Source organism: Spermophilus citellus (assembly GCF_964194105.1).
Source record: "Spermophilus citellus genome assembly, chromosome: 2".
Classification (NCBI taxonomy): Eukaryota; Metazoa; Chordata; class Mammalia; order Rodentia; family Sciuridae; genus Spermophilus; species Spermophilus citellus.
In genome coordinates this window covers 244,825,160-244,851,864 of record NC_138183.1, presented here as the reverse complement: position 1 = coordinate 244,851,864, position 26,705 = coordinate 244,825,160, and the positions used below count along the sequence as shown (strand labels likewise).

General features: G+C 37.2%; 1 protein-coding gene across 2 annotated transcripts in view; it reads left to right on the top strand.

The window, feature by feature from the left end:
• Nucleotides 1-21,034, top strand: part of PATL1 (PAT1 homolog 1, processing body mRNA decay factor) — a 28,586-nt gene extending 7,552 nt beyond the window's left edge. The window contains exons 3-19 of one of the 2 annotated variants that reach the window (XM_081282620.1): nucleotides 1,948-2,165; nucleotides 2,447-2,527; nucleotides 3,288-3,482; nucleotides 4,414-4,515; nucleotides 4,960-5,049; nucleotides 5,270-5,487; nucleotides 6,672-6,761; nucleotides 8,238-8,418; nucleotides 9,019-9,142; nucleotides 9,585-9,682; nucleotides 10,047-10,106; nucleotides 11,116-11,264; nucleotides 12,784-12,955; nucleotides 16,351-16,506; nucleotides 18,715-18,806; nucleotides 18,895-19,044; nucleotides 19,356-21,034. In XM_081282620.1, coding sequence (XP_081138746.1) covers nucleotides 1,948-2,165; nucleotides 2,447-2,527; nucleotides 3,288-3,482; nucleotides 4,414-4,515; nucleotides 4,960-5,049; nucleotides 5,270-5,487; nucleotides 6,672-6,761; nucleotides 8,238-8,418; nucleotides 9,019-9,142; nucleotides 9,585-9,682; nucleotides 10,047-10,106; nucleotides 11,116-11,264; nucleotides 12,784-12,955; nucleotides 16,351-16,506; nucleotides 18,715-18,806; nucleotides 18,895-19,044; nucleotides 19,356-19,377 — 2,198 coding nt within the window. In that variant the 3' untranslated portion in view covers nucleotides 19,378-21,034. The remainder of the gene's footprint in view (nucleotides 1-1,947; nucleotides 2,166-2,446; nucleotides 2,528-3,287; nucleotides 3,483-4,413; nucleotides 4,516-4,959; nucleotides 5,050-5,269; nucleotides 5,488-6,671; nucleotides 6,762-8,237; nucleotides 8,419-9,018; nucleotides 9,143-9,584; nucleotides 9,683-10,046; nucleotides 10,107-11,115; nucleotides 11,265-12,783; nucleotides 12,956-16,350; nucleotides 16,507-18,714; nucleotides 18,807-18,894; nucleotides 19,045-19,355) is intronic. The other variant, XM_081282621.1, reaches the window with a different exon arrangement.
• The last annotated feature ends 5,671 nt before the right edge of the window (nucleotides 21,035-26,705 follow it).

Here is a 26,705-nt window from a genome sequence, read left to right as displayed (position 1 = left end):
ATTTATGGTATTGATTGTTATAGTAAAAAGTTGCAAATCATCCAGATGGTTTTTCAGTAGGGAATAAATTACAAGTCAGTTCATCTATAGAATGCAATCTTACATATATGTTTAAAAGAATGAGATAATATTTTCAGCAGTTATATGTGTATACACGTATGCATGCTTGAAAGTATATCCAAGAAGAATCAAATTAAACTACAGATTGCATTCTTAAAATCTGAACAGAGCTGTGGAATTTTTATGAAGAACTTTCACATTCTAAGTCATATATTGTGATGTTTGGATTTTTTTAATCTGTATTTTATTTGTAAACAGAAAGAAGACAGTATAGATTTCTGTGTTAGCTACAAAGGGGATTACCTGTTATCCCTGAATGTGGAATTTTATAGAACATACAAGGCGTATAACTAAAGGAAGAATAGAGTACATAGCTTATACAGAAGAGTACATTTATGTGCATTAAAGTAGCACATTTAGGTGAGATGAAACTAAAATGAAAATTTAAATATTTTGGAAAGCTTAATGAGGAGAAAGTGGTTTCTGCATTTGAATGCTAAAAGAAGCAGAATTGTGAGTAGTGCTTTTATGATACAAATAGAATAGAATGATTAGATCCAAGAGAACTGGAGTGAGTTTTCATTCTAGAGAATTTGATGAAGGGTTCACAAGATTTTAGTATGTGTGGTAATGGGAGTAATGTCAATGCTATATCAGCATAATAAATAAGAAAACAATGTTAGTGCTGCAGACCAAATAGCAATGTGCAGGAATAGCAAAGACATAATTAAAATAGAAGAGGAATTGGCTTTGGTCAAAGTTTCATCCCCTCTCCCTTGGCTAGTGGGTATTCCCTTGCAATAGCCACCTGACTTCCAGCATTCCCCCCAACACTTCTCCTCTAATCTGCTTTTAATTCAGTAGCCTTAGTGATTCTTTCAAAAGTTAACCCATCAGCTCTGCCCCATTTTGGAGTGGAGTCGAAGACCCTGAATAACCTCCCTCCTCCAGACTCTGACTTTATTTTGTTCTACTCTTCCCTCTTGCTCATTCCATTCCATTTGACTGTTTACCCTTTTATTGTCATATTCGTTGAGTCTCTGCTCAAATGTCATCTCAGTGCAGCCTTCTTCTGAACATCTATTTTTTTCGATTTGCCTTTCTTCCATATTCCTGTAGCATTTTGCATCTTCTAATACAATGTCTAATTTACTTCCTCATTATTTTTATTGTCTATTATCTATCTCTCCCCTGCTTTAATGAAAAAGCTATATGAGAGAGGGTCCCTGCATTCTGTCCATCTATACAAAAAATAAATTTTTAAAAAATCAGGTAAAGAAAATAGCAGTTACAATTTAAGAGACAGTTATGCTAGTACTACAGATTTTACTTTCCTTTGAAGTTTTTGTGTGGAGTATTGTAAAATCTCAAAACCAACAGGTGGTCTTATACTTATGTGTCGCTAGTTTGTTTTTTTATTATAGTATTAGGGATTGAATTTAATGGTACTTTACCATTGTGCTACATCCCCATCCCTTTTTATTTTTATTTTGAGGCGAGTCTCAGTTGATGAGGCTGGCTTCAAACTTAAAATCCTCCTGTCCCAGCCTCGCTCCTGTAGCTGGGAATACAGGCATATGCAACTGTATCTGGCTTTGTGTCACCATTTTAGAAATCAATTTCAGACTGTAATTTGGACACCACTGATAATGTTTTAAGTCATTAAGCCAAATTTTGTTCTTGGCATGGTATTTTTTGTTCTTAATAGTGAAAAGCCCACTTTATGTGTTCCTTGTTTCAACCTTATTTCATGTCTTTAAATAAATGGAAGCTTTATTTTCTGTCTTCTGGAGCTGGGTTATTCATTTGGTTAAAGGAAGAATTTTATATATAAAACCTTTGTTTTGATATGAACTATATTTCTTATACCACGCTATTGTCTTATAGATGATGATTGGCAGGAAGCACATGAACGCCTGGCTGAGTTGGAAGAGAAGCTACCAGTGGCAGTTAATGAACAAACAGGCAATGGAGAAAGGGATGAGATGGACTTGTTGGGTGACCATGAGGAGAATTTGGCAGAAAGGCTCACTAAGATGGTGATTGAAAATGAACTAGAAGATCCAGCTATTATGCAGGCAGTGCAGACCAGGCCAATTTTGCAAGTGAGTATTTCAGTCTTATTTGAGAACTATAGTCGACTATTAAAGTATTGAGCTTTGCCATTATCACTTATGCCATAGAAAATTCATAATATAATTACTGATGATAGTAATTCTGGAAATAAAATTGGGGAATAATGTGTGTTCTGGAGCACTATAATTTCTTGTCAACTACTTGCCAGTAAAAACCTTGGACCCTTGTTCCCTAATAGCAGATGAGTCACCCAGAGAGCTCACAGTATTGCAGAATTTGTATATATGTTTTTTGTTTGTTTGTTTGGTAGCCTCAACCAGGAAGTCTGAATTCCAGCATCTGGGATGGATCCGAAGTTCTGAGGCGAATCCGAGGACCACTTCTTGCTCAGGTATTAAAAAGTTTCTCATTATATAAAATTACTAGTATTATAAAATGTTAAGTTGGCTTCTGTTGTCATTTTTCCTTACTGTGAACATGTCGATATTTATCATTTGCCAGTATTATGTCAACTACTGCATCCAGTACTTAGATGGCTCTCTCTGTTGATGTGCCCTTTATCAGCCCCCAAGGTAAAAATTGAGAGGGAGCCATTGGAACTCATGTTGTCAATATATGATTTAAATTATTTTAAAAGTCTAGGCAAAACTACAGGGACAGAGAAGAGATCAGGGTTTGCCAGTGGTTAGATGTGGCACAAGGCATTAACTGTAAAGGGACAAAAGAAGGGGATTTTGCAGAGTGATAAAATTGTTCTCTGGAGGCAACACCTCTTCTATGTATTTATCAAAACTCAAAAAAAATGTATACCAAAGACTGAATTTTTCTATATGTGAATTAAAAAAAAAAAAGCTGGTGCGGTGATGCATTCATGTAATCTCAGTGATATAGGAGGCTGAGGCAGGAGGATCTTGAGTTCAAAGCCAACCTCAGCAACTTATGAGGCCCTAAGCAACTTAGTGAGACCCTGACTCAAAAAAATAAAAAGGGCTAGGGATGTGGCTCAGTGGTTAAGCACCCCTGGGTTCAATCCCTGGTACCAAAAGTAAATAAATAAAGTATTTTTGACATCTGTAGAGGTTATTAAAACATTTCAAGTTAGCTAATTTCTGTTTGTTTGGGTTTTTTTTTTTTAACTACTTCCTCATTAGGAAATGCCTACAGTGTCTGTATTAGAGTATGCCTTGCCTCAGAGGCCCCCACAGGGCCCAGAAGACGATCGGGATCTTTCTGAGCGAGCATTACCAAGGCGTTCAACTTCACCTATCATTGGGAGTCCTCCAGTTAGAGCTGTGCCCATAGGCACCCCACCTAAGCAGATGGCTGTACCCAGCTTCAGCCAACAGGTACCTCTCATTAACAGGCACTCAGCCCAGGATATTGGGCATCTGGGCAAAATTATTTGGGAAATGGGTGATACTGGGAGGAGGGTGGAGATTTGGGGTAGGCTTTAGATTAGAAAGCAAAATAGCCAATTATAGCCAATTAGCAGAGAAGTTAGTACAAATAAGAGACACATTCCCAAATAGCCTTTGCTGCTGTTGTTGCTGCTGCCTTTTAATTGGGGGAGGAAAAGGGTAGTTAAGCACATTTAGGGCTTATGTACTTTTTAAAGTGTTTTACTGGCTGCCCAACACTTTGGCAGAGAGATAACTGAAAGCTGGGGGGGATGGGAACACTCAGCATTGTCCACATCCCTTTTTACCTTTAAGATATCCCTGCTTTCCCTAGAGCCTGTGCAGTCCTGTTCCATAGACTTTCCTCCACCTGAAACCAGCAGCTGAAAAGGAAGGCCAATTTGGAAGGTATGGGGGGAGGGTGGTGTTGGTATGGCCTAGTTAGGCTCAATTATCTATGAAATAAATGGTGGAGTCACAATGTATCATGAAATTGCTGAGCATGGCGGCCATATCACAGAGGCTTCAGAATAGGACTTAGTTAATCCTCCAGCTTTCTTATCATTCCTTCTCCCTCACTGCTACCAAAATACATCCTCTTGGAGAGAATTTGCAAGTCAGAATATCTGCTGATATCTCCCTCAGATAGCATGGAAGGGTGGGGATAACTGGAGAATTAGCTAAATCTTCCTCAGATTTTGCTTGATTTGTGAGAGGAAGTGATCAAAGGTTTTGGGTTTGAATCCATAGTTATAGCAGTCTGCTTAGAAGTAGGGCTTTGCATTGAGTTCTGTCTCTACCAGTACTTGAGGGGAGGGAGTGTAGGTGGAAGAAAAACTGATTTCATTGAGTGTAGTTGTATATATGTTTGTCCTAATAGATTCTTTGTCCAAAGCCTGTCCATGTTCGGCCCCCGATGCCACCACGTTATCCTGCTCCCTATGGTGAGAGGATGTCTCCAAACCAGCTCTGCAGTGTCCCGGTATGTCTCTTTACAGTCTAACAAAAATGTGAAGTATGTACTTTATGGTCACTGCCTGTGTGATTCAGTATGTAGAAGTGCTAACGTCTCCTATGGAACACTTAAATTTTATAATCTCCATCCTTGAATTTCTGGGTCTTATGGTTCCCTGGTCAGAAGACATAGTTTATGTGTTTCTTAACACTACTCTTTAAAAATCTAAGCTCTTTCTCGTCATCCGGTTTCATGTTAACTTCAACTCTCATTCTAATTTCTTTTTTGTTTTATGTGGCCATAATGTTTCATAATTTCTAGCATTATTCTTTTTATTTCTTCAGTAGCGTGTGCTACAATTTGAGAATTTTACAATCTAAGTTTATATTGCATTTCTACTGAGTTCCCTTATTACATTGATTTACCTGTTTCATGATATAATTGTTTCCTTAATTTTTTTTTTTTCCTTAGAACTCTTCCCTCCTGGGTCACCCTTTTCCTCCTACTGTTCCTCCGGTTCTCAGTCCCCTCCAGAGAGCACAGCTTCTTGGAGGAGCACAGGTAAGCCTGTGATTAGCTCTATCCATAAAGAACCCGCTTACTGTGTTAAGGTTCATTAGGACATAGATGTTTTTGTTAGTAAACACCACTGTCTCTTATTTTTGCCTTTAGTTTTTAAAACAAAGCTACTGATGGAAACAGTATTCAATTTTCAGCAAGCAGGTGAGCTTGCTTCTGATTTAAGGTTAACTCAATCTTAAGATCTTGTCCCTCTTTTTAGCTACAGCCTGGTCGGATGTCTCCCAGCCAGTTTGCACGGGTCCCTGGTTTTGTTGGTAGTCCTCTTGCTGCCATGAATCCCAAGTTGCTGCAAGGGCGAGTTGGGCAGATGCTTCCCCCAGCACCAGGCTTCCGTGCCTTCTTTGGTGCTCCACCCCCTGCAACACCACCTCCACAGCAGCACCCTCCCGGCCCAGGACCTCATCTGCAAAACCTAAGGTATATAAAACATGCCAATGTTTACCCATTGCCAGCTAAGTCTCTTGATCATTCCAATTTAGTTTTTTAATGTAAAAGTCTCTTAATATTTTTTAAGTGAGGACTGGGGCTGTAGCTCAAGGGTAGAGCTCCTGCCTTGCACTTGTGAGGCACTGGGTTTAATCCTCAGCACCACATAAATAAATAAAGATATTTATCATTAGGTCCCACCAAAAATATATACATACACACACACACATACATATATGTATGTATCTTGTAAGTGAAATATTTTGAGATCCTCAAGTCAGGGTTTGACAGTTTAGGCTTTCTTATGTCATCATCAAGAATCATGCATCCTGTGCACATTTATACGTTACAAGTTACTCACCTTTTATTTCTTCTAAAGTTTTTTACTTCTCATTTCATGTCCACTTTACAAACACAAGATATGCACACATGGTGTTGATCACTTAAGAATCATAAGTAAGGATGAGAGATGTGAATAATGAGAAGTTTAAAAAAATAATAATGATAAGTTGGCAAGTCTTGGTATCTGCTACATTTTTTACTTCTACCTTCTGATTTTATAACAAGAGGAGTTCAAGTTCCTGCTTTGATAAAATGGTTTTTTATTACATACATTGTATTATCAGGGTTCTCAAGAAAAATAGAACCAGTAGGAAAAAAAAATAGAGAAAGGGTTAATTTTATTTTAAGGAATTAACAAATGTGATTGTGGAAGCTGGCAAGTTAGAAATTTATAGGGCAGGCCAGAAATCACCTAAGAATTGAAGTTGCATTCTTGAGTTTGAAATGTTATATGTTGACAGGCTGGAGATTCAGGCAAGACTTCTGTGTTCCAGTCTTGATGCAGAATTTCTTTGGAGACTTCTGTTTTTGTTTTTAAAGCAAATAAACCTCTTGAGAGAACACTATTAACAGGAGCAAAAAGAAAATTACATGCTTTTACTAATAAATTTCCTGAGATTTCATGATCATCCTCTTAGTAGTTGAGAACTGGTCTTTGTGGAAGATGGGTTTTTAAAAAATGACTTTTTTACTTAGAGTCTCTTTAGAATACACTTGGCAGTCCCTACTGAACCTATGTGAAGTTATCCTGTTCTGATAGCATTTGTGAAAACTTCAGATCATCAGGATGACAGAATTAAAGGCCTTTTTTTTTTTTTTAATTTTTTTCTTAGATCTCAGGCCCCAATGTTTAGACCAGACACAACTCACCTTCATCCACAGCACCGGCGGCTCTTGCATCAGAGACAACAGCAGAACAGGAAGTAAGTACTTACTGTATTCCTTGGTGGTTTATTGGACAGTGTAACAAAATGTTATTAATTTAGTTTACTTTCTTAGTTTACTTAGTATGAAGCTGATTTTGCTGGTAAAGTTATATCTCAAATGCTATCATTTTTATGTTTTTGATACACTAGCTTTACTAAGATTTTATCAACAAATTTCCAAACTGTTCTAACTCTGTTGATCATAAGTTGAGCTCTGAATTTTTTAAAACCAGTATTTTATACTCCTTACCAAGTTCTTAGCATTCTCTTTAACTACATTTTCTTTGACTTTCAGTTCAGAATTAAATCTTAAAAATGTAGTGACCATGTAATGCATTCCACTGCTGTCGTGTATGTAAAAAAATTTTAAAAGTCAAATCAATAAAAGATTTAAAAAAGAGGAAAAAAAATGTAGTGACCAGCCTCACATTTGGGTCTTAATGTGAACCCAGTGGTCATTCTTTATATAAATTATTTAATTTTTATTCAACAAATATAAATGTATACATTTACATATATCTCCCATCTGTGTATTGTGGACTGTGGTAGGTTTTGAAGATTTTTTAAAAAAAGCACACAAGACAGATAAAGCCTTTGCCTTTGTAGTTTCATATAAAGTAATTCCATAATTAGGCATCTAAATAAAATGAGGAGAATAAACCAGGCATGGTGGTACATGCCTAGCTACTCAGGAGACTTAAGACAGGAGGATCATAGTTTCAAGCACAACCTGCCTCAAATATAAAAAAAAGGACTTGGAGTGTGACTCAGTTGTAGAGTACTTGAATAACATGAGCAAAGCAAGAAAGAAAAGAAAAAAATAAACTCTGAAGTTTCTTCAACCATCAATTTTATTGTTCTTTGAGTGTGTGTGATTCCTTCTCAGTTTCAGAAATGTTCCAGAATATTTTTGCAGGTTCAGAAGAAAGAAACCAGTGTGGATTATTAAATAATACTCCAAAGTACAAATTATATAGGGAAAGATTAATACATTTGACTATTAAAAATATCAGACCTTAATATAACAAAAGCCATGCAGAAACATACAAACTCCAAATAGAAGAAACACAAGTGGCTTATAGAAATGAAAACATGGTCAAACTCACTCATAAAAAAAAAATGCAGATTAAAATTAGATAACCACTTAACATGATCAGACAGGCAAAACTTATGAAGTGTCACTTTTGGCAAAGATGTAAGTTTGTTGTCTTAAGTGGAGAAAAGAAAACTACCTGCTTCATAGGGTTTTTAGGGTTTATACAGAAGTCCATAAGTAAAAGTATTTAGTATGTGGTAAGATACTCAGATCTTTTGTTACTCATATAGTTTTATTTCCTTGAGGATGTACTACATAGCTCTTTCCTTTGAAGACTTGATTTTTAATTGGCCTGTTTGATTCCTGTAATGTTATAACCTTTAATTAATTAATAATTAATATGCCTACTTAGAGTGAATGTGGCATATGTTTTTCAGTCAGCATCGGAATATCAATGGGGCTGGAGATAGAGGAAGTCACAGGAGCAGTCATCAAGATCATCTTCGAAAAGATCCATATGCCAATCTCATGTTGCAGCGGGAAAAAGATTGGGTCTCTAAAATCCAAATGATGCAGCTGCAAAGCACTGATCCCTACCTGGATGATTTTTATTATCAGGTAAATACTCGGTGCTAGTTTTGAAAATAACATTTTGGCCTCTTAGGCTAGAAAGGGTATTGACTTAAATTAAAAGTCATAGCCTTTGGGCTGAGGGTGTAGCTCAGTGGTGGAACATGTTCGAGGTAGAATTTTCTTCTGAGGTAGTCCTCAAGTAGTTGATAATTTACTAAACAAATTCTGTCCTCACTTCAAGCAAGAGATTCTTGAGCTGTTTGCTCTGAGACCAGTGTTTTCAGTTTCTTTGGCTTCAGTAATCTGGTTCTATCAATTAAGTATATTGGCAGTCTAAAGACATTTCCTTTGATTAAAGTTTTTGAAGGCTAAGGATTTTTTCATGGTAGAGGTGAGGGGGCAGTTTGGGATTGAACCCTGGGCCTCAAGCATGCTAAGAATATATTCCACCACTGAGCTGCACCCCAAGCCCAAATGCTATGAATTTTAATATAGTAAATGTTAGCTTGAATCTAGCAAAAATTAGAGATGAGTACATTTCTATGGTTCAAGTTGTGTTACTGCCACTATTGTAAAATAATTATTTGATGGTAAAGAACAATCATAGTCTGTGCTTGTGTTGCAACTGAAATCATTTTGTGGTAGAATTACTTCGAAAAACTGGAGAAACTGTCAGCTGCTGAAGAAATGCAAGGTGATGGCCCTAAAAAGGAACGCACCAAGCTCATCACCCCTCAGGTGGCCAAACTGGAGCATGCGTATAAGCCAGGTAAGATGCAGGCCCTTATATGATAAGAGAAATTTGAGATGCCACTGATTTGATAAAATATAGGTGATACCTTGTCTGTTTTGTCCTCTTCTGGGGGCAGGGAGGAGAGGGCATTCCTGCTGTTCTATGCATGTGGATGGTTTGGAAATAATTTATAAAGTACTATTGCCTTTAATATATGCAAAGATCAGCCTTTATTTGAGCATAAAGTGTATGGCTTGACAGATGACCTCTTGGGTGCTTTTGATATTTCTAAAATAGATGAGGAATGAGAAAGGATAGATTGTAATAAGGAGTTGCTTTAAAGGATACGTAGGTTTTTTTGTAGTAAGTTGTTACACCATGAGTAAAGAACAGAAAAGTAAAAATTTTTGAATGCTTCCTGCCTACATTGCTGAGTTTTTATTTTGTTGGAATTTTTATTTTTATTTTGTCCTTACAGTGCAGTTTGAGGGTTCTTTGGGGAAACTTACTGTCTCTAGTGTGAATAACCCTCGAAAAATGATCGATGCTGTTGTGACATCTCGGAGTGAGGATGATGTAAGTGTCTGTAGAATTATATATTTAAGAATGTCTTGGTGGTCACCAGTTCCTTTGGAGTCATTGTGGAATGAGATCAGGCATGACGGAGTTGTTTGTAGTCTAACCCAGGGCTTACAACCTGGCACATTATGGCCTTCTGGTTTTCAACAGACATGCTGAAATAATAACACCTTCATTTCTTATGTAGTTGGTGAAGGCCAGAAGAGGCAGGAATCTAGACTAGGCATGTTTGTCTGCAAACAGCATCTGTTTACTCCAGTTTGCTATTTTTCTTAAAATATTTTCACAATTGAACTACAGATGCATACTTGGAAAATTGTTCTTACCAGAGTTCTTAGACACTGAATATTGTCTTTTTTAGGAGACAAAAGAAAAGCAGGTTCGGGACAAGAGAAGAAAAACCCTTGTCATAATTGAGAAAGTAAGTTTTAGAATTTGTTGCTATAATTAGTTTCAAATAAGGAACTATCAAGTATGTGTGTACCCAAGAAGCAGAGAAGTGAGCAATGACTCAGTGTTCTTTGATTTAATTAAAAATATACTCTTATTAAGTACTTATTGTGTGCCAGAGCACTACAGAAAGAATTGTGGTATACCTTCCCTATGGCATCATAGAAAGAATCCTGCAGTTAAAATTAGAAGTACTGGATTTTTGTTCAGACTTGTTCAATTAAGAGCTGAGTATTTCTGGGCAGATCACCTTTCTAAGCCTGGTAAAAATGGGAATAAAATTTATATTGTTTCTCCTATGGATTAATTAAGTCAATTTATAGATAATTATTGGGCACTTATTGCATGCTAAGGAAAATATATTATATAGTTGGTGTGTAAAGCATAAATATCATGTGGCAAAGCCATAGAAGATGGCCTTGGAGTATATTTTCTAGGCTATAAATTATATCTTCCATTTCTGAGGCTATGATATGAAAGTGAGTTATTTAATATTTCTGTGCTGTCATCAGTTTCTTTGTCTATAAAAATGAAGATGATTATGATAGTTTTCTTGTGGCGAGTGTTCAGTGAATGAGCATGAGCATGAAATGTTTAGAACAGAGGCTGGCACCCAGTGGTAAAATCACTTCTTGTTAATGTTTTTATAAATACAAAGTGTCACTGTGGCAGTAAAACAGAATGTCATATATACAGTGCTATTGTTGCTGCACTGTATATATGGAAAATTTGGAAAGTGTAATGACATTACACTATCTTTATCTGCTAGATTAAAAGTCAGGGAGAAATAAAAAATGATACATGAAGAATTAAGTTATTTCACCCTGTTTTCCTATATTTTAAAAACCACCTTTTGTTTTGTTTTATCTGAAGTTTATGGTGATCTTATCAGGTCAGGTGGTCCGAAACTGTAAAGTTGTTTATTAGATACTTGATGATCTTGACAGAGCATGCTGTGGCCTGCTTTGTCTCTCCCTTAGACTTATAGTTTACTTCTTGATGTGGAGGATTATGAAAGGCGTTATCTCCTAAGTTTAGAAGAAGAGCGGCCTGCCCTGATGGAAGAGAGAAAGCACAAAATCTGTAGCATGTATGACAACTTGAGGGGTAAATTGCCCGGGCAAGAAAGGTAAGCTTTATGCACTTTGAGGAAAACATGCGACTACCTGGACTTCTTTCTCTGTCAGACTGAGTTTTACACATTTCTGCCTTTTCAGGACCCTCCCTTGCTATCTCTATAAACTCAGAATCTACCTATTGTCCAAACTCAAGGTGATTTCATATTAGCCATTTCATAATCTTTCACAGCTGGTGGCTGTTCAGCATGGGGAGTCTTCTTATCCTGAGTTCATTTATTCAACAAATATGTATTCAGTATCTACTAGGAATTATGCTAGGTACTACAGATAAATGGTGGGGTGGGCCTATTGGATTTTTGGTTTTGAGCTTATGGACTATATGTGGTTTATGATTACTAGCATGTTTTACTAGCATGTAATCTTCATTTGTTTTTTCTACTAAGATGGGGATTGTAAACATTTATATTTCCTTGGAATTTCCACAGAATATGTGTATGGTGTAAAAACCAGTAAATCTTCCAGTGGAGTCTTTTTTTTTTTTTTTTTTTTTTTTTTTTGATATTTATTTTTTAGTTTTCGGCGGACACAACATCTTTGTTTGTATGTGGTGCTGAGGATCGAACCCAGGCCGCACGCATGCCAGGCGAGCGCGCTACCGCTTGAGCCACATCCCCAGCCCCCAGTGGAGTCTTAAGTTCTGTAACTTTTATTAGTTTTTCTGTGTCATCTCTCTTCCATTTATTATCTGGAATAGAATCCTGCTGTTGGTAAATGTTCAATAAATCCCAAATATTTAACATGATGAATGTAAGAGGACTACATTGGCTAGTAATTCTCTTTTCCTTTGTTCAGTCAGTAGAGTTGTGGATTCTTCTAAGCCAAGAGATACACAAACAGAACATAAGGACAAGCACCTTGGATTGGGGTTGTGGCTCAGTGGTAGAACACTTGCCTAGCATGTGTGAGACACTAGGTTCAATTCCTAGCACCACATATAAATAAATCAATAAATAAAACAAATGTCCATCAATAACTTAAAAATATATACATTAAAATTATTTTTAAAAAACAAGCACTTTGTTTTCAACACACCGTTTCTGGTGTTTTTAGGGCTGACAAGAAACTGGTTGAATAGTTGTGGTTTGTCCATAAATTTCATGTTACATGGCCTTAAAATGTATGTGGTTGATGTATATTTACATGGAAAAGTGTCAACAAACTGTTAACACTTGTAAAATTAACTCAGATTATGTTTTATTTTTTATGTATACGTTTTCACATATTGCTCTATTAGCCATGTGATATTTGTGTCGATACTTAAGGGTTAATGTAATAATGCTTGTATAGTTTGACCAAGTTTTTCTAAAATGTAATTAGTGAAATTGAAATTTTGCTTTTTATTATTTTGTTAAAGTTGGAGAAGTAATTCTCACTATTTTGTAGTACAGGTCATTGTAGAGTGAAAATGAATGCAGCATATTAATTTTAAAAAGACCTAAGAAGAGAAAACATGAGGATTTCCTGTATTGCTCTTGTTAATGAAAATTGTCATTTTTCTTCCCTTTGTAGGCCAAGCGATGACCACTTTGTACAGATCATGTGTATCCGAAAAGGGAAGAGAATGGTTGCCCGTATTCTCCCGTTCCTCTCCACAGAGCAAGCAGCTGACATTCTCATGACAACTGCCAGGAACCTCCCTTTTCTTATCAAGAAGGATGCACAAGATGAGGTGATCCACCATGTGGGACATCTTTCCTTGCAGTTTTTTTTCATAGTTGATAAGATTTCTGGAATCTAATTTCTTTGGCTCTTCTCCTTTTTGTGTTGTTTTGTCTAAACTTTGGCATTAGGATTTGATTGTTTAAAACAACCTTAAGTAATTCAGGTGTATTTTTTTGAATCCCATAGTTAGTGGAACAGACCATCTCTCAAAACATGAGGAAATCAGTAGTTCCTTCTTAATTCACAACACAGTTGTAAAGACGTGGTGTATGTCAGAACTAATTGGGAAGCAAATAAGTTGGCTCTGTACCCCAAATGCTGAATCAGAATTTATAGAGGATGGCTGGGTACAGTGTTGGATGTCTGTAATGTCAGCAACTCAGGAGGCTGAGGTAGGAAGATTGCAAGTTTGAAGCTAGCCTCAGCGACTTAGCAAGACCCTGTGTCAAAATAAAAAGGACTGGGGATGTGGTCTAGTGATAAGGTGCCCCTGGATTCAATCACCAGTGCCACCGGGAAAAAGAATTTATAGAAGATAAATCAGGACTTCTGTATCTAAGAGATTAGCAAAATTTAGTATGGTGTAGGAGGTCAAAACAAGAAATTGAGAAAGGTAGGACAAAGGACTGGTATTAATGAGTATGAGATTCAGAATAATAAAAGGTATTCGGGTGAGCCTGTCACAGTCAGCCACAAGCTGAGTGAGACCTGTCTGGGTAATTAGTCTACAGAAAACAAATGGTGACAGGATACACTAGAAATGGTATGCTTTGACATTTGGAAATTGTTCCTTCTGTAGACCCTTAAAATTTTAGCATCTATAGAAGTGAATGAGCAGTTTAGGTCTGATCATTAAGAAAGTGAAGTGGGTAAGAAAGTTTATTTTTAAAAGATTTTAAGAATGAAAAATGGTTGGAAGAAAATTTAAAGATTTGAGGTTTATCCTAATAAGTTGACTAAACTAAAAAAGTTACTGCTATTTTAGACCATGTACACTGTAAGCAGGCGCTCTTGCCATAATTACACAGAGCAAGTTTGAGAGAACCTTACTCAGTTGGCAGATACATACTAGACACTATTTTATTTCTTAGAAATAACAGCACCCAGTCCTAGGAGCTAGAAATACAAAACTGTCCTCATGGAGCTTACCTCCTAGTGAGGAAGACTTGTTTTTACATATGTGTGTTGAAAAGCAGTAGACCACATCTCTGAAAACTATTTTCATGAAGGTATAGCTAGTTTCAGGTATGGGGCCTGAAAATTTAAGGCAGTCCTAAAATATTGTGTGCCTGAATGCAAAGAAGTTAATAGATTACTAGGGTCCTGTGGATGCACAGATTAACTTTGAAAGGGCTCTTGTTGGCTAAAAATGGGATCATTTATATCAGAAAGAAAAATTAACAGTGGACTGAATGAATGTAGTAAATGTGTTTCATTTAATGAATTCATAATGACACCAATTAAACCAGTCCTCTTTGGAAACTGCCACACCATCAGTTCATCCTAAAAATAGATAAATAAAGGAAAGACTCAAGCATTTATCCTGCTTTTTTATTATAACCAAAAGTCATGGTTACCAGAGTTGGTAATATAAAATTCTTTATAGAAGAACTTCAGAAAATAATCATTTTGTAAGCCTTGACTTGTTTGGAGCATACTGGCAGCTGAACCTAGCGATGCACTGCAAACACCACCAAGAATGGGACACTAAGCCCTGTGCTTCTTGACATAATGCCTGCAGTCTTCCTGCCTCCCTCTTCTGCCCCACCTCCCACCATTAAACCTGAATCTAATCAAACTTGTAATCGCCATCAGTTAATGGGGACATACTGGATGGCAGAACCAATTAAGTGGCATCACAGAAATGCAGTTGCCAGATTCAAACAATGTGACAAATTACACACTGAGCCACAACCCCAGCCCCACACATGTTTTTTTTTCAATAAATAGCATGAGAAGAGGACATACAGACTGTGGCAAAGGACCTGTTATTTTTTAAACCTAATCAATAAAATGCAATATATGGATCTTGTTTGAATCGTAATTAAAATAAATCAGCTGCTAAAAGATACTGTTGACACAAATGGAAAAATAGGAATTTTGAGTAGCTGTTAACTGATACTAAAATTATTTTTAATTTTGTTTGATATAATGAGATTTTGTTAGAGAAATAAGTATTTTTAGATGAAATGATACCATATGGAAGGAACAGATCTAATAAAATCTGTTTATTTTATTACTGATAATACTGTAATTTGGCTATTGAAGTTGGGTAGTGGATACATGAACAATTACTGTTATTTGTATTTTCATGTATGTATTTAAATATCTATGATTAAAAAGCTTTGTTTGTATAGAGTATTAAATGACAAAAAGTGACCCAGTCTCTGTCCTTAGGTGCCATTTAAAATAATATATCACCAGGTTTTGTTCTTTTGTTTTTTTTGTTTTTTTAATATATATATATATATATATATATATATATATATATATATATTTTTTTTTTTTTTTTTTTTTTTTAGTTACAAGTGGACAAATGTGGTGCTGAGGATTGAACCCAGTGCCTCACGTGTGCTAGGCGAGCACTTTTACAACAGTCTTGCTTAAGTTGCTGAGACTGGCCTCGAACTTAAGATCCTCAGTCAGGATGATAGGCATGTGCCACCACATTCAGCTCTTGATTTCCTTTTTTGTTGTAAAACCAGCTGTATTTTAACTTTTTACAGTCTAGGCCACGTGGCAAAAAGGAATAAATGAATAGGTTACAATCCAACATCATTGGCTTGTGGTTCTAACTACTAACTATGTATCTCTGAACACTTGAGTTTCTGATCACTTAGTTTCTCTAATAATTATTAGTTAACTATTTGTTCACTTCTTCATTGAGCTTTTATAAATAAGATAAAATTAAGTCTGAAAGTGCTAGTAATTGTGTAGCAGTCTAAACTTTAGAGTGCTTCTTACAGTATATCAAAATTGCCAGTATTCCCCACTATGCTTCAGATGTCTAAGGGTCTGTGTGTGACCCCATCTTTTTTGGGGGGGAGGTGGGGTGGGCATTGTGTCTGGCACATTGTAGGCTTTTAGACGTTTGTGAAATGAGCTCAACATTCATACTAAAATAATAATATGGTGTATTAATATGAATTTTGTATTTGAAAAGTTATTTTAGCCCCCTTGGTTACAAGTCATGGCATTTCCAGTGAAGATTGAATTGAAAACATTCTCAATAGATATCTTAGAATCCATTGTTGAGACTTCAGTCGTATCCACTGGGCTTGCTACCTCTTTTTTCTTAAATCTTGCCATGAGTGGTTGAGTATACTGCTGAGCATCTTTCTGTCCATGGCAACTGATGGCCAGTAATTAAAGAACAGTTGACAAGATGTAATACTTTTGTTTATTTTTTTGTAGGTGCTGCCATGTTTATTGAGCCCCTTCTCTCTCCTCCTTTATCATCTTCCTTCAGTGACTGTCACCAGCCTTCTGCAACAGCTAATGAACCTACCTCAAAGTGCAGCTGCACCAGCACCCTCCAACCCTCACCTTGCAGCTGTGCTCCAGAACAAGGTGGTCTTGCCTTTTGTGTCCCTAGATTTTGTGAAACATCTAAATTTGAGTTACAGATTTAAAAGCAATGGCTACCATGGCTGTGATAACTTGTTCAAAAGGGTTTCTTTCCTTTAGTCAGAAGTTGTGTTGATCCTACTAACAAAAGCTAGAAAGAATAGTGTTGTTAGTTTTAAACTTTTTAAGCTAGAGATAAACAGTGTTGTTATTTTCTGCTGCTTTTTTTGTTTGCTTTTTTGAAACACAGTAGGATTTTATGTATCTCCTGAAGAAACAAATCTGGTATAGTCAGCTCACAGTGGACTCAAGAGATCCAGGCTCCATCTTTTTTTTTTTTTTTTTTTTTTTTTTTTTTGCTGTCATCTTTAGTAGCAAGACTATGAACTTTTGTTAGAGAAATAAATATTTTTGGATTAAATGAAACAATACAGAAGGAACATGATCCCTCATGATCTAAGATGGTGTGGAGTTTACATTAGGAAGGAGGGTGGTTATGGAAGATGTGGATTAATGTTCTGTGTTCTTCATTGGGACCTTTTCCAGGACTTCAAACCAACTTCTATTTAATATCAATGGCCAGGATTTAGATAAACCTAACTGCAAAAAAGTCTGAGAAATAGCTTTTAGTGCACATCATTGGTGCCACAAGTAAAATCAGAGTTCCTAATAATGAGAAGGAAAGTCTATCATTAAGTTACAATTGGTGCTCTCTGTTATATGATTATAAGTAGAATTTCCCATTTTATTTATGTCAGATTAAAGATCCAGCAACTCCTAGTGGAAGCATAAAAGGAAGGAACAAATGTGAGTTTTTAAACAGACCAGGTTTTAGTCCTTTCCTGACATATTAGCCTTAGAATTCTGGACAGATTTTTCTCACTTTCCTAGGGCAGCTTCCTCCTGATCTGTAAAGTAGAAGTGATGATGTGGACTTCACAGAGTTGTCCTCATACTTCATTGAGATGATGGTTTTGAGTACTTCATGTAGTGCCCCATACATAATAGGCACTCATTCAGGCACTCTGTACAGTAGAGGTAAAAAATAGTCTCAAGGCCTCTTTCTGCCTTCCGCTTACAATCCTACCAAAGCATGACTCTGAAGGGCAAACATCAGCAGGAGAAGTAACCGCCTCAGGGATGTAGATGGGCTTCTGAAGTAATCAGGGATATGATTTGATCTCTTGGTTTTAATTTTGGTAAAGGCAGTAGGAAATTGAGATCAGATAAGATTATATAGCCCAGTGTCCACCCCCATAACATGAAGGGAAATTTTGTGGAAAGGCAAGATTATCCTTCCCTTTATGTTTCATTATAGATCATGTGATTCTTACATTTAATCTGTTTCTTGTCCACATTTAACCTGTTTCTTGTCCCTGTTTGTATTTTCATTTCATGCCCCTTTAACCTACGTTTCCTCCTTTTACTGCCACTAAATAAGACATTTTTTTATATTTCAGTTTCTAAACCTTATGTTGCTGGATTTTAATTCTAAACAAGATGAATGCATCTGTTTATCCCTTTTTTATTTTTTTATTTTCTTAAGAGAGAGAATTTTTTAATACTTTTTTTTTAGTTTTCGGTGGACACAACATCTTTATTTTTATGTGGTACTGAGGATTGAACCCAGTGCCCTGTGCATGCCAGGCGAGCGCGCTACCACTTGAGCCACATCCCCAGCCCCCTTCTTTATTTTTTAAATTCCTATGAACATCCTATGTAAGCCTTTCTATTTCCAATAGGAGTGTCTTTTACTGAGGAAATTTTCTCATCTACTTTTTCTGTGCATTTCCCCATATTTTCCAACATCTTTATATAAAAATGTTTTTTTCATTTTCCATGAACTTTGACTTTTCTTTTTAATCCATTTCAGTTCTTGTAAATAGGAAAAAAGCCAAATCCCATGTTAACCATGATGGGCGAGTGGGGGGATCATCCTTTCGCCCCAGGGTGGGGCACAGATAAGAATGTTTGACACCATGATGTTCTGTTTCCAAACGCTGTGCTTGGTTGTGGCTGTGCCAAAAGCGAAACGGGGAGAAAGGACATAGGCTTCTGGCACAGGGTTGTCCATTTTCTGCCTGGTTTCACAGAAAAGCACAGCAGTGGGGTCATTGTGGCTTAGTACTATTCCCATTTAATGCCAGGATCCCATCAATTGTTGTAGAGAAGGTTTGGATGCTTTGTTTGACACCCTGTCTTCTCTCATAGTTTGGCCTGTCACTGCTCCTTGTCCTCCTGAGCCGTGGGGAAGACTTACAGAGTTCAGACCCTGCTACAGAATCAACGCAAAATAACCAATGGTCAGTACAGACTATTTCTCTATTTTAAATTTTTTGAGGTGATCTTTTCTTTTTTTCCCTCATCTTATTGTTTGGTTTTCCCTGTCAGGACGGAGGTGATGTTCATGGCAACCCGAGAACTTCTGCGGATTCCCCAAGCAGCCCTGGCCAAACCAATCTCTATACCCACAAACCTAGTGTCCCTTTTTTCTCGCTATGTCGACCGGCAGAAATTGAACTTGCTGGAGACAAAACTGCAGTAAGTTTTAAAAAGGATAATTGCACATGTCAACAAAGTTGGCTTTTTAGAAGTTATGATAGAGGGGGGGATAAAACTGAATTTGATGGAAAAGAGTAAAGACTTTAAATAAATATTCACGTATCTACTGATATAAAATGCTATACTGGGTGCAGCAGTACCCTCATTGAAGTTGACTAAGAGTAAAACAATGTCTTGGGTGTTTTGTTATTGAGAATCTTTAAAAGGTAGAAATTTTAATATAAAAGTTTGCTTTCTATTTTAACTTATTTATATAAACAAGTTTTCTTTCTCTTTTTTTATACCCTTAGGCTAGTTCAGGGGATACGATAAAAGATCTCCAAATGTGTCCTGTACCTCCTTTGGGCTGCCACCTGCACTGCTGCCATCACCAATGGAGTGTTTTTAATGAGGGAGGGAAGGTAGCTTATTCCCCAAAGCAAAGTCTTGTGGGATTGATTCCTGTTTACAGGGGTTGTCTCTAAATGCCAGGTATTTTCCCCATTGCTCTGTGAAATTTGGCTGGGTGATACTTATGCTGGTTTCTTCTTTACTTTCTGTGTTACAATTCTGCATGTCCTACTTTTACTCAATTCTTCTCAATTTTGCATTTTCTTTGCCCTATCGACAAAAAATTATATCTCCCTTGATCCCACTACCACTACTCCAGTTCAAAGTAGATTGTAGCCTGCCAAAAGATTCTTCCCCTCATCTTATTGAAGTCTTTTTTCATTATCCCATATTAATATGACTGTAGGAGAGCCAACTAAATAGAAATCAAGTTCTAGAAACACACATACCCCATACATACATTTATAGGATCTCCAGAGGGTCCTTAAAGAATGAATTTTAGATTGAAAAATATTTAGTTGACACATACCATCTCTAAACAAACCTACTGATATATTTTTAATCTGTTTCTATTTCATCTTGTAATTAATTTGGTGGAAATACTTATTTGTTTTAATATATAAATACAGGGTATATGGCACATTTAATAAGATTATATTTCTTAATTGGCTGGTGCCCAGCTCGAGGTTGAGAAGTTATTTTCCTCTTCCCCAACTGTATTTTCTTTGTTTTGTCCACCCTGATGGAAACAGCACACGGGTAAGCCTTTTTCCAGCTACAACCACAGTGTGCTTGAGCCTGTCCCCTCAAGTGCATTCAGGAGCACCCAAGGTGATCCTCACTTACAGCCTGCTTGAGCAGTGTAGCTTTTTGCACACTCTGTCTTCCTGAGGTGACTTCAGTAAGCCATGCTTGTCCATCTCTTTTCCTCATTTTCATCTGGTGTCATGGGTATAAACCTTCAAATGTAACCACAGAAGCTAAGCTTGGCCTGCTCTGCTCTTCACTATCCTCCAACATGGGCAGAACTGCCGTCCTGGCTCGTCCATCTCACCTGAGCCTCATTCCCAGGCAGCCAGGGACCTGGGTTTAAATCTTAGCAGGTACAGCCTGCCATGATCTTTTGTCACTTACCCTTCTTCCTTTCAGCAATCAACCAGGATAAAGGGTTTTGGTCCCTAGAGATTTCAGTTCTGAAGAAGATTAAATCTGAATCAATTTTACATGCCCTTCCAGTCTACTTTATGCCATTCTCACCTTTTCGAATGTAGTGGGGGGACAGGCTGTGACATTTAAAGAGAATAAACGTTTTGCACATACATGTATTGTACAACAGTAAGATCCTGTTATAACCAGCTGTCCTTGTTCTTCATCTCCGTTTCTTCCCATTCTGTAACCCAGGCTTCACCAGCTGTTCCCCAGTGACATTACCTAGCTTCCCTCCACCATCACCTACTGACTATTTCCACTATGCGCCTTTCCTACCTTCCCTTCACAACTGATCAAGTGAATACTTGATTATTATTTCTTCCTTACTGTGCTTTATTTTTGTTTGGTTCTAATTAATGAAAATAAAAGTTTCTAAATTTACATTTTTATAGGGTATTGTAAATAAAAACAAATTGTATACTTCAAAAAACTGTGCCTAAATCTGTACTTTTTTGTTATTTCTGAATGGATTTTTGATGTGTTTCTAGCATATATAGATACACTGGCAAATTGCTTGATGTGGGGGAACTGTAAAAATATTATTACGTAGTGTTTTTGTCTCTTTTGTTGTAAGGGAAACAGATTTCCCCCACTCCCAGTACTAGATACTGAACCCATGGGACTCTAGCACTGAACTACATCCCCAGACCTTTTTATTTTTTGTTTTGTTTTGAGACAGTGTCTAAGTTTCCAAGCCTGGCCTCAAACTTACTATCCTCCTTCCTCAGCCTCCCAAATCACTGGGATTAGAGATAAATGCCTCTGCACACTGCTTTAAATATCTTTTTTGTTTGATTTTGGCACTAAGGATTAAACCCAGAGGCATTTAACCACTGAGTCACATCCCCAGCTCAATTTTGTGTTATTTAGAGACAGGGTCTTGTTGAGTTGCTTAGGGCCTTGCTAAGTTGCTGAGGCTGGCTTTGAACTTGCAGTCCTACCTCAGCCTCCCAAGCATATGATAACTTTCCTTCAAAAACCTAGGATGCTTGCAGTCAAAATGCTGTCCATCTATTTTAACTACATAACAGAATCATGACTTAGTAGATTCACTGTAGTTAATCTTCTCCAGACCATCTATCTCTAAACAGCATCTTGCTTAACTTTTTGGAGACTGCGGTTTGGCATTTAGCTGCCCTCATGGTTGGTATTCCCTCAACACTCACCATATTATATCCTGAAATTAATCTCTTTAAAGGAGATGGGAAAAGGCAGTTAGCTGATGTCTATCTCCAGAAGGTGGCATTAATAGGAATTTGCTTTACAGTAATTTCCAAATTTTCTACCAAGAAAATGCATTTATCTTATTTTTTTTTTTAAAGAGAGTGAGAGAGGAGAGAGAGAGAGAATTTTTTTGATATTTATTTTTCAGTTCTCGGCGGACACAACATCTTTGTTGGTATGTGGTGCTGAGGATCGAACCCGGGCCGCACGCATGCCAGGCGAGCGCGCTACCGCTTGAGCCACATCCCCAGCCCAATGCATTTATCTTAGAAAACATATTTTTAAGGAAAAATTGTTTTCAAAGAATTTTGAGAAATATACTAAGAATATCATGTTAAGTAAAAAATAGGTTCTATGTGTGTACATGACAATCTGGAGAAAAAAAATATGTAGGAAAAAAATACAATCAAAGATGACCAATAGCAATGATTGCTCATAAAGGGAGGGGCTGTGGAGGGTTTCCTGGTTAGGTGATTGTTAAGGCTTTTCCATATTTTCTGAATTTGCCTTCAGTTGAGCAAGTATTGTATTATAACCATAAAAGGGGATTATTCTCAAAACTGCTATAAATAGTAGTCATCTATTTCTAGTGAGAAAAATCTAGCAAGGCAGAAGTGTCTAGAGGTGCTTAACTTCAGAGACATTGCATTTGACTCTGTAACTATTGAATGCTAAGAGTCTGGAGAAGTCATCTGAAAGCACAACAGTTAGCTTATCCTGAGATGTAGGCAGTTATTTCATTGCAAATGTTTAAAAGGATACATCATTTTTATAAATCCAAGTTATTTTTCCCAGTATGATACCATATTTACATTAAGTTGTACATTTTTTTCCCAAACTGTAGGTGCTGAATCACCCAACTTGCCCTGCTAAGTATTAGGAAAGGCAAGACATGACTTGTAAATTGAATAGCCTTGGGGCGGGGGGGTGGCAGGAGTGTCTTGTGCTTTTCTCCCAGATATGCTTAAATAGATTAATTTTGTGATCCCTAAGAATGTGGGTTTTTAGGAAATAAGTCTTTACAGATTCAGTATCTTAAAATCACTATATAGTATTATTTTGACCATCTCTTGCACTAGAGGCACAGATGTGGCTAGACTGCAGGTCTTATGGCATCCTCTGCTTTTTACTTTGCAAATGCTTTAGGCTGTTCTGAGAACTCCTAATTATTCATTGTTCCTCTTCAGGCTCCCAATTTAGCTAAGCTCATTCTCCAAAGCAATATTAACCAAAGTCAGACTTGAGATCTGAAAATTATCTAGAGGGGAGCTAGGTTTACTTTGCCAGTTGTGAATATAAAATCTCTTAAATTGCTTAGATTGTACCAACCTAAAGCATAAGAAAGAAATCTGCATATAACCAACAAAGAGTAAGTATCTCAAATTCCATCCCCTTAAAAAAAAAAAAACTGCCAACAGTTTAGTGTCTGCAAGTGATTTCTTTGTGTGTATATGAAGATAGAACTATATTTTTACCTTTTTTTCCTTAATACATCATGCATCTTTGTGTCCAGAATTAGTGAGCTATCCTGTTCTTTTGATGGTTGTGTAGTGTTCTGCTGTGTTCCATTGTGCCATAATTTATTTACCTGATCATCAGTTAATAGGATTCAGTCTTCAATGGTCAATTATCGTTGTTCATCCAACACTGAAGAAAAATGAGGCCACAAAAATCACCTTACATTTCTACATAGTTATAACATATAAAGAACACATGTTCATTTTCTACTTTGATCCTCTCTGTAACCTTTTTTGGGGGGAGGCAGAGGTAATGGGGGATTGAACTCAAGGGGCACTAGACCAATAAGCCACATCCCCAGCCCTATTGTGTATTTTATGTACAGACAGGGTCTCACTGAGTTGCTTAGCACCTCTCTTTCGCTGAGCCTGGCTATGAACTCAAAATTCTCCTGCCTCAGCCTCCTGAACTGCTGGGATTACAGGCGTGAGCCACCACACCCGGCTCATAATCTTTTTGAAATAGGCATCTGTGATGCCCACTGTACCAAAATGGATCAGCCAGACCTCCCAGTCAGTGAGAGCTAAAACTGGGATTTAAACTCTGAATTTTAAGCTCCTTATCTAGTGTCCTTACGCTAAGAAGCCTCCTGTCCTAGACTCATGCTTTGTATTGGAGTAGCTAAAAAGTTACAAGGCTTTAAGGTCACATCTGTAATCATTCCTGATTGGATTTTAATGTCTTGACTTTCAGTAAGCAAATTAAGCAATTGCCTCTTGGGAATGTCAGAAAGGGATAATTCAGATTGTAATTATTGGGACCAACTGCAGTATGGAAGCATCAGAATCACAAAGATGCAGCTGTCAAACATCTGTATAGTTTTTTTTGGGTTTGTTTTTTTTTTTTTTTTTTTTGGTTTAAACATTCTGAAAGAAGAAACATGGCACTCCTCGCTTCCATTCTTCCTCCTTCCCATTGTTTTGAAATGCATTTTTTATTCGACATATTCAGTCACAGTTGATTGGCTCATCCATTAATTTACTGTATTAATATGTGAGCTCACAAATGCAGAAACTATCTTGTTCATAGCTCTTTGCCCAAACCCAGTATAGTATCAACGCCTAGCTGACAACCAACAATGTCTGGCAGTTGTGCTATTAAGAAACAGAATTTAAAATGCTTACTCAAATCAGACCTTGATATAATTAAGACCCATTGTTACATAAGGCCAATTTCAAAATACATTGTTATTCATTTTATCACATCACCCCTAGGTTAGAAACAATTTGATAGCATAAGTCAGACAAGCTCTTGTAAGTCCCACATTACACTAGGAACAGTGGTGACAAACAGAAATTAAACTCCTGTTATGGTGTAGCTTGTGTCCTGAATATGATACTTAGAGTGATAAGTGTTAAAAGGAGAACAAAAGAGGGTAATGGGGAGGATTTGCACTTTAGACAGAATAGCCAGGGGTGCCTGAACAAGTGGGTGACATTCAAGTAGAATAATGAGAAGATAGCCACATGAAAGGAGGTGAGTGAGTCTGAGGAATTCAAGGAATCACCCAAGGTCAGTGTCACTGGAGTAAAGGGAGTGGGACCGGGACTGATGGGAATCAGAAAGTTAGCAGAGACTGGCCACACAGAACCTGGGAAGGATTTGTTCTCATTGCAAAGGGAAGCCTTTGCAGAATTGATATGAAAAAAATAATATAAAACAATCATTTATGCCTTTGAAAATTACAATGCTGGTCATATGTAACATTTTTTAAATGTTAAAAAAATAAATTAAAAAATTTACAATGCTGCTGCTGGGCATGGTGGCTCACACCTGTAATGCCAGTGGCTCAGGAGGCTGAGGCAGGAAGATCGAGATTTCAAACCCAGCCTCAGCAAAAGTGAGGCACTGAGCAAGTCAGTGAGACCCTGTCTCTAATTAAAATACAAAATAGGGCTGGGGATGTGGCTCAGTGTTCGAGTGCCCCTGAATTCAATCCCTGGTACCCCCAAGAATTACAATGCTGTACGAAGTGAAACTAGACAAGAGAAGGGGGCTTTGTCCACTTTCTGTTGCTGTAACAATGCCAGAGGCTGGGTCATCTCTAAAGAAAAGAGATTTCACTTAGTCCACAGTTCTAGAAGCACAAGAGTGTGGCATCAGCATCTGCTTAGCTTCTGGCAAGAGCCACGTGCTGATCCATGCATGGAGGAAGCGTGTTAGAGGAAGTGGGGACATGCAGAAGAAAGGGGACAAAGGAACTGACCCACTTTATAATAACACACTCTCATGATATCTAACCCACTTTCACAGGTACTTTAATTCTTTCATGAAGGTGGAGCCCCCATGACCTAATTACCTCTTAAAATTCCCACTGCCTCTCAATACTATTACATTGGCAATTAAATGTCAACACATGTTTTGGTGGCAACAATCACATACATCCAAACCAGAGCAGGGGCACTTACCAGAGAACCTGACACTAAGCTTTTGTCTGCAGAAAGTGGACACCTGGACTTCAAAAGGCAAAGTAAAGCTAGGCACAGTGGCATAGGCCTGTAATCCCAGCGATTCAGGAGGCTGAGGCAGGAGAATCACAAGTTTGAGGCCAGCCTCAACAATTTAGTGAGCCCCTAAGCAAGTCAATGAGACCCTGTCTCAAAATTTTAAAAAACTGAATGTGGCTCTGTGGTAAATCACCTCTGGGTTCAATCTCCAGTACCAAAAAAAAAAAAAAGCAAAGTGAGTGAGGGAATAGTTTTTTGAAAATAGATGTGGGACAGCAGTTATCTTTGCAATGTTTAGGAAGAAACCCATCATTTTGTATTTCTTACAAAATGCTGAATTGTGGATTAGTACTAGTTTATTTTTTTATTTTTATTCTGTGTATGATATGGATTGAATTGTATCGCTCCCAAACTCTGCAGTTCTAAACCCCAGTATTTCAGAATATGACTATTTGAAGATGGAGTCTTTAAAATAATGTCAGTATGGTGGGCCCTAGTCCAAGGACTTACCCTTATAATAAAAGATTAGGACATAGACAAGCACAGAGCAAGGGGTAGAAAACCATATGAAGACTCCGATGATTGTCTGAAAGCCAAGGAGAGAGACCTCAGAAGAAATTAACCCAGCCTATGCCTGATCTTGGACTTCTAGTCTCCAGAATTGTAAGAAGAAAAAAAAATTCCACCCAGTCTGTGGTTTTTATAGCAGCTCTAACATATTAACTATTTCAAATATTACATCACCAAATATTTTTAATGATTCCTAAAAATCTGCAAAGTAGTAGAATAATATGTACCAAACTGTTAACAATGGTTACTGCTGGAAGGTAAAATTATGAAGAATTTTTATTTTATATATTTACATTTCTGAGTACTTTTAACTCTTTTTAAATGGTTTCTATTCAAAGGAAG